The sequence below is a fragment of the Dicentrarchus labrax genome, unplaced genomic scaffold (assembly GCF_905237075.1).
Source record: "Dicentrarchus labrax unplaced genomic scaffold, dlabrax2021, whole genome shotgun sequence".
NCBI lineage: Eukaryota > Metazoa > Chordata > Actinopteri > Moronidae > Dicentrarchus > Dicentrarchus labrax.
Window position 1 is genome coordinate 26,708,308 of NW_026136713.1, and position 14,166 is coordinate 26,722,473.

The 14,166-nt window shown below is 39.0% G+C and overlaps 1 protein-coding gene and 1 long non-coding RNA gene across 5 annotated transcripts in view; one reads left to right on the forward strand and one right to left on the reverse strand.

The window, feature by feature from the left end:
* On the reverse strand, window positions 1–11,259 carry LOC127374690 (uncharacterized). The gene is made up of 2 exons (XR_007887178.1): window positions 11,189–11,259; window positions 1–187 (listed from the first exon to the last, which is right to left on the reverse strand). It is a non-coding gene; the product is annotated as an uncharacterized LOC127374690 (long non-coding RNA).
* LOC127374565 (uncharacterized) overlaps window positions 412–14,166 on the forward strand; it is a 323,387-nt gene continuing 309,632 nt past the window's right edge. Inside the window, exons 1-7 of one of the 4 annotated variants that reach the window (XM_051420055.1) lie at window positions 412–429; window positions 872–1,031; window positions 2,518–3,372; window positions 3,506–3,675; window positions 4,928–5,008; window positions 8,957–9,126; window positions 9,818–11,212. In XM_051420055.1, coding sequence (XP_051276015.1) covers window positions 969–1,031; window positions 2,518–3,372; window positions 3,506–3,675; window positions 4,928–5,008; window positions 8,957–8,963 — 1,176 coding nt within the window. In that variant the 5' untranslated portion in view covers window positions 412–429; window positions 872–968 and the 3' untranslated portion in view covers window positions 8,964–9,126; window positions 9,818–11,212. Of the gene's footprint in view, window positions 430–871; window positions 1,032–2,517; window positions 3,373–3,505; window positions 3,676–4,927; window positions 5,009–5,276; window positions 6,889–8,068; window positions 8,086–8,956; window positions 9,127–9,817; window positions 11,213–14,166 lie in introns of those variants that run through there. The other 3 variants (XM_051420054.1, XM_051420057.1, XM_051420056.1) reach the window with 3 other exon arrangements.

A 14,166-nucleotide genomic window follows, 5' to 3' on the forward strand; every position in this document is an offset into this window, starting at 1 on the left:
TTCAATTCAATTCAATTTTATTTGTATAGCGCCAATTCATAACAGAAGTTATCTCAGGACACTTTTCAAATAGAGCAGGTCTAGACCGAACTCTTTAAAACATTATTTACAGAGACCCAACAGTACCACCATGAGCAAGACCTTGGAGACAAGGGCAAGGAAAAACTGCCTGTTAAAAGGCAGAAACCTAGGACAGATCCTTCGGCTCTAGGTGGGTGGTCGTCTGTCTCGACCAGTTGGGGTGAGAGAGAGAGAGAGAGAGAGAGAGAGAGAGAGAGAGAGAGAGAGAGAGAGAGAGAGAGACAGACAGGTGCACAGCAACAACAGTATTGGCAATGGCAATCTAGCAGGACCATGGCAGGAGGCTCCACCAGGATTGATAAGAACCTGTGAGACAAGAAAGCACAAGAACTCCGGGGAAGAAGTGAAGTTAGTAACATGCATTAATGGTGATTAATTAATTAGTGAGAAATTCAACAGAAACAGTTGTTTCCAGCTAACAGGTCACAGCATTAAACATATTATTTGTACAGTATTACCTTGAAACACCAAGCAATGTTTGAAACATAAGGGAAGATTAATTTCAGCATTTTAATATGGTAATGACCAATGTTATTACAGTGCTACCAGAACTTGATGTATTCGTTGTTGTGTTCATCAATAAAGTAACCGTCCCGTTGCCTTTTTATCCCGAGCAGGAAGGAGTTTTGTCTTATTTCATTTTTGGGTTGTTTTTGATCAATTACACTTCACCTGCTTAAAAAATGACATGAAATATTTTGAAAATACAGTTTAAAAACATTTAACATTGAGGCGTTTAGGATCCAGTGTGTAATGTAATATAATATTCATAGATATGTTTTTATTACAGATCTGTCCTGGGGAATTCCACTGCAGCAGTTTCACTTTTACTTTTGGTAACACCTGATTCTGAATCAGCCAATAGAAAAACAGAAACATGCAACTATATGTGTTTGCCTCCTGTCTCTCAACAAAAGGTAAGGACTTTAACCTGTGACGCTCCACAGCAGGTAAGATTACAATTACATTCTCTGTGTTTTGTTCCTCCAACATATTTACTTCAGTTTATGACACATCATATTCTAGTCAGCTTGAAGTTTCATTCTTGATCTTTAAAACAGCAGATCAGCAATAAAATCTCAACACAAGCTCCACATTAATGGCTGTTTCTTGAGCTTTCATCTACATCTTGTGGCCTTCCTCAGTGGATGGAGTTTGCTCAGTTGTCATTGAGATGATTTAGGTGTCTTGTTTTTTATGTTTGTTTGTATCTTAGCATATAGCATAAACAAATGCAACACACCACAGCATTTATAGCCGAAGCCAGTTGTGTAGTGCTGCCTGGAGAAGTGGCTACACATTTATCTATGTCCCCAATGTTTCTAAGGAGCCCATCAAACAAACGCTAAACTCCCTGTGTTACAAACAGTGACAGGGGAAGACTACTTTTGTATAGTTGACTAACAAATGGGCAGGTAATATTTGCACCTTGTCACTTAACTTCTACTGCTGTTGACTTCCGGCAGTAAGGTTCATTATGAAATTAACATTAGACACAGAAGAGGAGCAGATCTTGCAATAAATACTATTTATTTATTATTATTATTTATTTTTCCTTAGTCTTTACTTCATTCACTCATTAAACTGCTGTATGTCATGTCTTCGTCCATCCTAGGGAAAAATAATGAGCTCACAGAACACTACTGATTGATGAGCCTCACAGGGGGTTTAGAAGTGGATCTACCCAATTCTGAAAATAGAAAAGAAATAAGTGGGTATAGCCCATATACTTGCGTATACCCTGCATTACTCCAGTAGCCTAAACTCAAAACCAGTCCCTAGATGGGCCTTTAAAGACACCTGATCATTCATGGCAACAGATTCTCTTCCAAAGACTGTTTAAGTTTAAAATGAGCACCTGGGGAGTCTGGATATGTAGACATTTATAGATGAGTTTAAGATCAGCAAATTAAATGAAATTATTAAAACTTAAGATATTTAATTTCTTAAGAACATGGCAATGATGTGATCCTATCGTGTGTGTTCTGTAATCCTTCCTGTATAGGGGTTACAGTGTGTATGTGTAGCTATGAGGAAGTTTATTGTGCAAATACACTGACAGTCAGACGTGGTTTTTACTCTGTTAAACTGGAGAAATTAGATGCACTCTAATCTCCCAGTTTTAGCAAAACATGATGAATTAACTTTTCTTGCTACTCATTTTTTCTTTCTTGTGTGTTAACTCACTTCATCAAAAACATTTAAAGAGAAGTTATTTTACAGTTCTACAGTTTGTTAAACCAGCTGCTTTAAATGATTTCTAATGTAAAAAATTAATTCTTGACCTGACAAGTTTGACAAGGAAATTTAACTCAAGGGCCTCTTTGGGGCTTTTACTTGTGTTTCATGGTCTTCATCAGCAGATACAGTTTACTCAGGTGTCATGGAGATGTTTTTAGTTGCACCAGATAATTCAAAGGGACTTTCTTCTTTCAGACTTGTTCTCAGTTGTCTGGTCTCTGGTTGGAGGATCAGAAGGACACAGAGACCTACATCATGGCCATCGCGGACCAGCTGCTGGAGTTGATGTTCTCCTGGATCGATCAGAGGGAGTGCTGTGCAGAGCAGCTGAGGAAACTGGCCAAAGAGCTGGAGTCATGCAGAAAGAATTGTAATATCAGTGAATGTGTTGGAACCACAGTGTCAGTGGCTGGATCTGCATGTATGATCGCAGCCGGTGTGGCCACTTTGTTCACCGGCGGTGCAGCTGCTCCACTTTTAGGTATGGCAGGAGCAGTGTGTACAGGTGCAGGTGCCACTGTATCTGTGGGTACTAAAATCATTGAGGGCTTCAAATCCAGTGACACCATTAAAGAGGCGCAAGAGATAGAAAAGAAGAGCAACGAGGTTGCAGAAGAAATACAGAAGCTGTTTGAACAACTGAAGGTGGAGAGTTTCTCCACAGACCCAAATAAACAGGACCGACACGTCATGACTGAAATTCTGAAAGCCATAGCCAGGCGAAGTGGACTGAAGGGGAGGATTCGGATCCGCAGGCTTGATAAAGAGCTACAGATTCTTTTCGACAAAGAACAGTCAAACGAGAGGCTCAACCAGAGCTTCTTGAACCCTGAAGTAATGGTTTCACTTGGTGGAATTTTAGCATTTTTTGCACTTCAGCTTTGTGGAAAAACATTGAAACGTTTCTTGGCTAAAGGAGCTGAGCAACTGATCAAACATACATGCAAAGGTAGTGCTCTAGGAACTGACCAGTTCATCAAAACTGGTGCCAAAGGAGCTAAAAATATCATCAAACAAATGTCTTCAAAAGCGCTAAAAGGAGGTGTCATGGTAATACCAATATATTATCTGATAATCACACATAAGTATCTTTATATTACTACATATCACACTTTTGTTATTTATGATTGAATTATTTCTTCATTGTCTTATAATATTGAAAATTATCCATATTCATCATCAGGTTGTAGGAGGAGCTGTTGGTCTGGCGTTTGAACTTCCTGAGGCGATTGACAACTGGACAGACCTGATCAAGAAGAATCATGTGACTGAAGCGAGCCAATCACTGAGAGATACAGCTGACGCCATTCTAGAGATCACCGGGATGCTGGGGGAACAGTTCAACATAATCAAGTATGACGTTTTCTGTGATTCTAACAAATAACAACCTCACCCACTAAGTGGTATCAATGACCTATGAGCAGTCCTTAAAATACTTCACTTAGAGATACTAAATCTAACACTATGCTAGCTAGAAAACAGATTGATTGATTGATTATTTTTCAAGCAGCTCCAAACAAAGCTACATAGATGTATGAAACCATTTCAAACACAGAAGACAATATTCAAGGATTAAGTTCCATATTTAAGGCCTGAACATTGGTGCCATTTTTGTCATTTCCACATGTTGTATTTTAACAAACTCCTCCTAGAGAATTGATTGGATCTGCTTCAAAGTTGGTTAGTATACTCCAAAGACTTTTGGAATTAAAAATGTTGATATTTGTGAGTTTTCATTAAATGGCATCCACATAAAAATATTCAATCACTGTACCACTGCCCCCTACTGGCAACAGGAAGTGGGATGTTTTATACATTGATGCTCCTCCTAGCATGTTGACGAGATCCAACTTGAATCTGCTCAGGAAAAGCTTTAAGACCTTGTTGATGTTATAGTTTTATGAATCTTGTGAGTTTTGATTGAATGGCGTGTTCATGGCATGGCGTCAAATTTTGACCACCTGCTTGAAACAGGAAGTAAGCCTTGTATGAAGATCATTATCTGATTTACATGAAATTTTCATGGTATGGTCTACACATGATGCCGGCACATAACATGACTGCAAGGGCTGTTCATTGCTGCTTGGAGCTTTAATGAATTTTAGGATGAACTGGTGCACAAAGGAGTGCTTCAGTGAAATCCTGGAACCCCATATAACATATCTCCAGCTTGATGGTAACAATGTGTATTTACAGATGTGGTTGGGGTCAGAGACAATGCTGTTGGTCAGCCTTCATGTGATATTATTGTAGGATGATTCATAGAGTTTCTCAGGTGTTCACAGGTCACCTTCAATCTTTGAATCTTCAATCCCATTTGGTGGAGCAGTTTTGCCTTTAAAGTAGTGGACAAACATTAGTACCATGTCAATACAACACTGTACGGCAGGGATGACCACAGAAATATAAAACAGAAGAAGAATTTCAGATTTCAGGTAACATGTGGTATCATTATATGCTAATATTTGTAAGAAAATACCTGCAAACAGAGGCTTTCAATTAATTATATAAATCTTGTTTCAGGGTTAATTTTGTTTGTTGGCAACCACTGGTGTTGGGGTTTGTTGAATGATGCTAACTCTACGTTCACTTGTTTCATTCACAGGCAAATCTTTGACGAGATGGTGAAACGTCACGAGGAAAAGGCTTCCAGACGGAAAAGACTGATGTGCTGCTTGTGCTGCTGGTAATTTTTCAGTTTATTTGTTTAGTTTTCAGCAATCACAGAGACAAAATGAAAGACATGTGAGGGAATGAGGTGATGAAACTGAGCAGACTAGAAGAGAACCTGAGACAGAAACAGAGACTAACCAAGAGACAGGAAGGGATCAGCAGGGAGGGGGTGATCAGGAGGATGAGGAGAGTGGAAGAGGAAGAGACAGAGGAAGAACAATATGATAATTGTATACAATATAATATAATAATAACACCATAATAATTAACGTTACATTCAGCTCTGCAGAATGAGGCCAGACCAGGTTAACAGAGAGTGACAGAACAGGCCCCCCAATCCGGCCCCCCAGCAACACAACCAAAGGCCACAGCAGAGACGGCCGCCACAGATTGTGACTTCTGAACATTTAGAATTATTTCTTTCTGATGTATTATTTGGTAAATATATTTGTTCTTGGTTTAAAGGTTATATAAAATGTACAGCTGTGCAAAGATTATGGAAAGGATCCCCGCAGAGATAGACTTTTTGTCTAACCAGAAACAGACGTGATATTACTTGTTATTGACTTTGAAAGCATTTATTTTCACTGTGGAAGCAACCTGACAGACAGTCTGCATCAAGCTTCGTCATTTCTTGATTTAACTGTATTTATTCAGAAGTTTATGTTAGGATTATATAAATATGTGTTTGTCAGGGAACTATAAATATATTTCATTTGATGTCTTTGAACAAATGACCAGAGCAACGTTAATCAGTCACTGAGTGTAATCTGCTGCTCAAACACCAGATGGCAGTAGAGATCAGTCAGATTCAATCAACACAGCTGTTAAACTTCCTGAACTTGGAGAGACAGCGATACCTGAGGGCATTTGGTTATTAATAGTGGTGGTAATATGGTAATCTAATAGTAATAATTTTATTATAAAGAGGCTCATAAAGTCATTGCTACTTAAGGTTATGGGGATACAGTTTTCATATATATATATATATATATATATATATATATATGTTTCTCCTACTTCAAATGGTTCAAAAGTTATACAATATATATATATATATATATATATATATATATATATATATATATATTAGTACAGTGGATTCCTTGTATCATGATTAGAATTGTATGGCTATAGGCCACGCCCATTTGCGTCTTAAAAACATTCTGCCATTTTGGACTTTAGGATTTTTTTGCTTCCTGGCACATATCTCATCTATTGTTCACTGAAATTGGTATACAGCATATTTAGTTGGAGCCAAACTTGACTTGAGGTTTGGGTTTGGGTTTCACTTACTGTTTGTCTGTAATTGGTTGCCATGCATTTAGCAGGCCACACATCTTCAATTACAATTTGCATATTGCACTTGGCTATACGGATATTTTGAAAATATTTTGATGAATTGTTCAGTCCTATAAGCTACTGCTTTATTGTTTCAAATGGCTGCACAGTAGCAATACAAAACCAAAAATTTCATCAACATGACTTTCACTGACACCTTTACAAACCATATTATTTGTGACTATATCGATCACTGATTCCCAACCTTTCTCCTAAAGGGACCCTTTTCTGTCAGTGACTAAACTGACGGCCCCTGCTTAAGTGACATACGTTATGGATATTTGATATTATATTCATACAGTTCATTCATATTCAAACTGTACAATAAACCCAAACAGTGAACAGTGAAGATGAAGATGAGATGAAGGAGAAACACAAGATCACTGTCAGTTGCTTACTGGACAAACCCATCATCTGAACATCTGAACAGAGACACCATTATAGTGGGGAGTGCTATGTGCATAATTCAGTCTATGTTCAGGATTAGAAGAGTATATCACTACTCAACTGCTCGAAAACATGTTGAGAAATAAAGAAATGATATCTCCAGTATTTCAGTGTCTTATTCGAAAATGTTGAAAATAGTAAATAATGTCTGACAATATGAGGTACTTGTGTCCATTGTATGCAACCTGATACTTGCATACAATCCACTACATTTTAGAATAATCATGTATAAACCACGTATCTCCAGATGTGTTGATTGAATGTTTGTGACTGAAGGATGAAATGTTCCTTTATAGGTTGAAAAAATTCTTACTCCTACTTCTTCTTAAGATAAATAAGTAATTTAAAAACTCTTTGGATTATTGCATTGTCACAAAGCTGAAAACAGGATTCCTCCTGGCTCTCCTGCTTTGACATCCCTCCCTCTTATGACGGCCAATCACAAAGGAGGGACTGTAACCAATCATATGTAGTGACATGGCTACTTACTGCCAAAAAAAAAATCACTTTCTATTATTTGTAGCTCTGATCTTGCGCCTGCTCAACAAATAGTTTTCTCCTCACAGACTACCAAAATGCTCTCGCCAGCAGAGAAATTCTGTGTGCAAAAGTAATCTGCTCATGGTTTTTGGCAGTGATATGCCGCCATAATGGACGACATAATTAAGGTTGGTTGACTGGGTCAGAACATCTCCTAACCTGCAGCTCTTGTGGCGTGTTGCCGGTCTGCAGAGGTCAGTACGTATCAAAAGTGCTCACAGTCTTACTGCTGATCAATATATCAGTCTATATACTGTTAGTGATCAATATATCAGTCTATATACTGTTACTGCTGATCGGTGGATACAACCACAACAACACAACAGCATTGTTAGGGACTGCACATAGGATGTATGCCCCTAATGGATAAAAAGCAATACACTACTCTCATTTCATGATATTAAACTGACAGTGGCCTCAGAATTTACTTTTACCACTGCTTTCACCTAAAAGGGGGCGGGATTTCATACAGGGCCAAAGTACCCGACTTGGCCACTCTCATCTATAATGTGATGCAAAGGAGAGTATATGAGTCTGTTCTCGCATGAAGTCCAGAGTCTGAAATCAAAGACGGATTGGTTTACAATAACTTCTGGGTACAAAACCTCTGACAGTTAACGCGATGCATGTTTGGTCATTTATCTGACAATGACATGGCCTCAGCCTCTCTGATTGGACCAAAGCTAAAGTTCAGTTACTGTAAATATCAGCATCTATTACTCCTATGTTCTCCTGGATCAAGCAGAGGGAGTGCTTCGCAGAGAAACTGAGGAAACTGGACCAAGAGCTGGAGTCACTCAGGGAGAAGTGTAACGCTGCAGAATGTGTTGGAAGCACATATGCAGTGGTTGGATCCTTATCTCTGATCGGGGCTGCTGTGGCCACTTTGTTCACTGGCGGTGCAGCTGCTCCACTTTTAGTGGCAGGAGCAGCGTGTTCAGGTGTAGGTCTTACCATATCTGTGACTTCTTAAATCACCACCACACCATGAAAGAGGCACAGGAGATTGAAAAGAAGAGCAAAGAGGTTGCAGAAGAAATCCAGGATCTGTTCAAGCAACTGAAGGTTGAGAGTTCCTCCACTGACCCAGATGAAGTGGACCACCAACACGTCATAACTGACATTCTGAAAGGCCTGGCCAGAAGATGTGGACTGAAATGGCATTGAATTTCAAGAGGATTTTTGTTGCAATAAAGAGAAACATCAACCAGATCTTACTCAGACCTGCAGTGAAAGTTGCACTGGTAGTAAAACTTGCCAATATTTTACAATTTTTCACATTTAAAGTTAATGGGAAAATATACAAACATTTGTTTAATAAAGGAGCTAAAGAATTCACCATACCAATGATTAAAATTGCTGAAGAAGGAGCAAAAAAACTCACCAAAGACATGGCTAAGACTGGATGTAAAACAGCCTTTAAAGGAGGCGCTATGGTAAGATTCACTAACTATACACACATGAATTGTTTCATAATTAAATCTCATAAATCATTTTAAAATTAAATAACAGCATTTCTTTATTTGTGATTGTTAATTATCGTTTTTTTTAATGATTTTGGGACACGTGTTCTGAGGCTGACAGTCTGATAATATTGAAAATGAATCACGTGTTGATCCATATTCATCATCAGGTTGTAGGAGGAGCTGTTGGACTGGCGTTTGAACTTCCTGAGGCGATTGACAACTGGAAAGACCAGATCAAGAATAATCATGTGACTGAAGCGAGCCAATCACTGAGAGATACAGCTAAGGCCATTGAAAAGATCTGCCAGACACTGAGGGAACAGTTCGACAACATGAAGTAAGAAGTTTTCTGTGATTCTCCACCCAGATTCTCTCCTCCTGTAGATCTGAGAACAGCAGCTGGACTCATTTAGTTTAGATTCATGTGACTTCAAATCCTGACTGCTTGTCCTGCTGGAAAACCCATCCAAAGAAACTTTACTTTACTGTCCACCTGTATAGTCAGACCACTGACTTTACAGGTGGACACCGATACAGACTGTATCAGATACTGACCGTATCAGGATATTCTGGCTTCATTTTTGTACTCATACATACTCATATTTTTCCTAGAATATGGATAAATCTGTAGCATGACAGACGAAAAGTCCTCAAAATGACAAATAATCACTTCCAGACTCTGAAGCTAACAACATGCTCGCAAGCAAATTCACAGACTGTTTCATTGGACACATTTTGACAGGGGATGGAACGGTTGACAACATTCAGGTTCATATTGCTGCTTTCAGTTGGGTTCTGTGTGTTTTTGGGACAACACTGTCAAATCTTAAAGGTCCAGTGTGTAGGATGAACCGAACAATACATAGTCCGACCTGTGACCTACAAACTGACAACATTCTATCTCTAATTTTGATACAGGTCATTACTTCCCAACATTTACATCAACATTATTTCAGGGTGAAATCTGTTTGCTTGCAACCACTGATGGTGATTTATGCTAACTGTCTGTTCACTTGTTTTATTCACAGAAAGATATTAGAAGAGGAGAAGGCTAAAAGACGACGGGAAGAAGAGGAGAAGGCTAAAAGACAACGAGAAGAAGAGGAGAAAGCTAAAAGACAACGAGAAGAAGAGGAGAAAGCTAAAAGACAACGAGAAGAAGAGGAGAAAGCTAAAAGACAATGGGAAGAAGGTGATCAAACTGTGCAGACCAGAAGTGGGCAAGAGAGAGAAAGTCATCAAAATGAAGAGACCGGAAGTGGTCAGCAGGGAGGGGGTGGTCAGGGAGATAAGGAGAGTGGTGGTGAAGATGAGGCGAATGATCAGGAGGATGAGGAGACTGAGGAAGAGACAGAGGAAGATGAAAGCAAGCACTGGTAGAAAAAGGACAAAGCGCCATCGAAAGAAGGGCACTCGAAGTAAACAAAGAGGAGACAGTGAGGAAGTGGTCAGACAGTGTAAGGATAGTTGGATAGACCAAGAGCAGAGAACTATCCAGACACCTCCTGGAACAATGGGGTGAGTGGGGTTACTTAATGTTCGCTCAATGAATAAGAAACGATCCCCTGGTAAAAAAAACAGGATCTTAAAGCTCATACCAAAAAACAACCTGGACATCTTTCTTACAACAGAGACGTGGTTACGAGAAGACAATGCAGACAGAGTCCTCAGGGAGGCTTCACCACAGAATTACAATTATCATTATCAGGTGAGGGTTGGTCAAAGGGGAGGAGGGGTAGCAATTCAGTTCTCACAGGAGCTGCAGGGTGAAAACATTCCTTTTGACTCCTTAACAACCTTAGAATGTGTTGTCACAGTTCTGCATCATGATGAGTGGAACCAGCCGGTCCCTGTCATCAATGTGTATCACCCACCGGGGTACAACAGGGACTAGTTATTATTGTTGTATGTAAACCACCTGGTCTGGATTTTACAGAAGCTGTTGGATGTAAAAAAAAAAAAACTTTTAAAGTTTGAGTATATGTTGATATGAATTTGCTACACATTCGTACATCAGTTAGATTCTCCACAGTTCAATCTTTCACTTCAGTTTACAGGAACCATCAAATCTGTGATCGGTGATTGATAATGTTGTTCAATACAAGTTTCAGTTACTAATATAGTATTCTTACTGGTTTAAATAAACAGTATTTCCATTTTTGCTGAGCAAAAGGAATTAAAGGCCTGTCCCATATAGAGGAAGGTTGAGTTCAATTCAATTCAATTCAATTTTATTTGTATAGCGCCAATTCATAACAGAAGTTATCTCAGGACACTTTTCAAATAGAGCAGGTCTAGACCGAACTCTTTAACATTAATTACAGAGACCCAACAGTACCACCATGAGCAAGCACTTGGCGACAAGGGCAAGGAAAAACTGCCTGTTAAAAGGCAGAAACCTAGGACAGATCCTCCGGCTCTAGGTGGGTGGTCGTCTGTCTCGACCAGTTGGGGTGAGAGAGAGAGAGAGAGAGAGAGAGCGACAGACAGACAGACAGGTGCACAGCAACAACAGTATTGGCAATGGCAGTCAAGCAGGACCATGGCAGGAGGCTCCACCAGGATCCATGAGAACCTGCGAGACGAGAAAGCACAAGAACTCCGGGGAAGAAGTGGAGTTAGTAACATGCATTAAAGGGACATGAATGAGTGCAGAAAGAGAGAGGAAGAGAGTAGCTCAGTGCACCATGGGAAATCCCCCGATAGTCTAGGCCTATAGCAGCATAACTAAGGGATGGTTCAGGACTCACCTGATCCAGCCCTAACTATAAGCTTTATCAAAGAGGAATGTCTTAAGCCTACTCTTGAATGTGGTGAGGATGTCTGCCTCCCGAACCACAACTGGAAGCTGGTTCCACAGGAGAGGAGCTTGGTAACTGAAGGCTCTGGCTCCTGTTCTACTTTTAGAGACTATAGGAACCACAAGTAGCCCAGCATTCAGAGAACGTAGTGTTCTAGAGGGGTAATAGGGTACTATGAGCTCTTTAAGATATGAAGGGGCCTGACCATGAAGAGCTTTATAGGTGAGGAGGAGGATTTTAAATTCTATTCTACATTTTATAGGGAGCCAATGCAGAGTAGCTAGTACAGGAGAGATGTGATCTCTTTTTCTAGTTCCTGTCAGTACTCGTGCTGCAGCGTTCTGAATTAATTGGAGTTGTGTTCAATGTTGACGCTGTTCTGCCAAATCTGAGGTTAACTATGTATTTTCTTCTGTGACCACCAGAGGGCAGCATTTCATTAAACAACTGTACACTGAGCTTCAGAGCTGTAATCATCAACTCATGATAACTGAGACAACACTAGCGTTTCCATTTAGCCAAATAACATTAATGTCAAGTAAGCTGAAAATGTTTTCGCCCAAATAAAAGTCAAACAACACGACTGACTATAATCAATGATAAAACTGAAGTATGAAGTGTTCCTTTATCTCCTCCTTCTTTAGTTAAATAAGGTATTTAAAAACCCTCTGGAGCAGGCATTGTCACAAAGCTAAAAACAGGCTGTTTTTAGAGATCTGTGGTTCTCACAGGACACACACACTACAAACATGATGATCGTATAGAATCTGATGCATTGCTGTAGAATAAAGTACCAAACAGCATATAAAGTAATTCAAATGAGCTCAACCAAAAACATCTACAGAAGTAAAATGCAACACGTACATTAATGCAGAAGTAATATCAATTAAAATTTTAGTTAAAAACATCAGGTATAATAGTAAAACACTGACATTTTACTGCACTATGAGTACTTTTACTTTCAGTACATTCTTCTGATAATACTAACATACATTAATATGTAATATTTCCATATTAAACAGTGTATAAGCTCTGGCTCTATGTTCTATATGTAGTTGAGTTCTTACACTAACCAAAATGTTTCCAACAATGTTCAAACTCAGAGAAATCTGTCATTTTATTCAGGTAACACTGTGTTTCACCAGTCGCCTGTCGATGGCGTCATATCACCTTTGTGCCTGTGTCAGCGTTGTGGTTGTCTACCAGAAGCTGTCATACATTGACTGTTGATCCAGTCTGAAGCCACATTGTTACCATCCACTGTTTAGATCTTGGTGCATTTTAACTCTAGATTTGAACCGGATTTTAGTCCATTTTTGCCCTGTATCTACAAAACTGGCCTAGTTTTTGTTAATTAATAAAGTTTTCCTGCTGGACACAAGCTGTCCCCTAGTTCACTGTAAAGTCTATTCAGGTGTATGTGCAATGGTGGCTTCAATTGTTTGTATAAGTTGTGTTCTGGACCATTTCTTTCCCATGTCATGCACTTAAAGTGCCCAACCCTAATGGCTTTATAAGTTTCAAGATTCAAGATTCAATACTGTATTGCCATACAACTCAGTGCAAGTTGCTAGGGATTTGCTTCAGTGTGCTCAGGACATCAACAAAGACACAAGTACAGGTACGTTTTTATATGAGACCGGGTTGGCAGTGGTCAAACATTTCATTACAAACTCATACATTATATGACAGCTTAGTCGTATCACAAAGTATCACAAAGAAACCTGTTCTGTAAAATTAAGACCACATCATTCAAATAAAAGAAGAATTTCAGCTCAGTTTTTGTGTCTGATCAGACGTCCTCACAAGCCTATTCCAAAGCAAAGAAATATTCAATCTTCTAGATACTTTATCTCTGATACACAATACTACAAGACAACAGGAAATCTGGCATACTGTCAAGTGGTGCAGAGGCGTATGTCTGCGGATGAATTAATGTGAGCTCTAGGTCTTCATCAGAGTGTGCAGACCTTTATGAAGACAGCTATTTCCTCCAGTGAATGTATGCTATCATTGAGGACTATAGTGGCAGTAATAGTATCAAATGCAGAGAATACAGTTATAGTTTAAACATAAGCACATAGTTGCCTGTTCACAGTTATTATTGTCGAGTGTTATGTTGTTGAAGTTAGACACTGTTCTGCCAAATGTGTTTGTGTATTTTCTTCTGTGACCACCAGAGGGCAGCATTTCATTAAACAACTGTACACTGAGTTTCAAACACACGATGATCTTATACAATTTGATGCATTGCTGTAGATTAAAGTATCCAAAAAACAAAAACAAAACAAACATCTGGTATAATAGTAAAACACTGACAGGGAACATTTTACTGCACTATGAGTACTCTTACTTTGAGTACTTTAAATGCATTCTGCTGATAATACTTACATACATTAACTTGAAGCTATAATATGTCACATTTCCACATTAAAATGTTCAAGAAACTCTAGCTCTATGTTCTATATGTAGTTGAGTTGTGTTCTTACATTATCCCAAATGTTTCTAACAATGTTCAAACTCAGAGAAATCTGTAATTTTATTCAGGTAACCATGTGTTTCACCAGTCGCCTGTC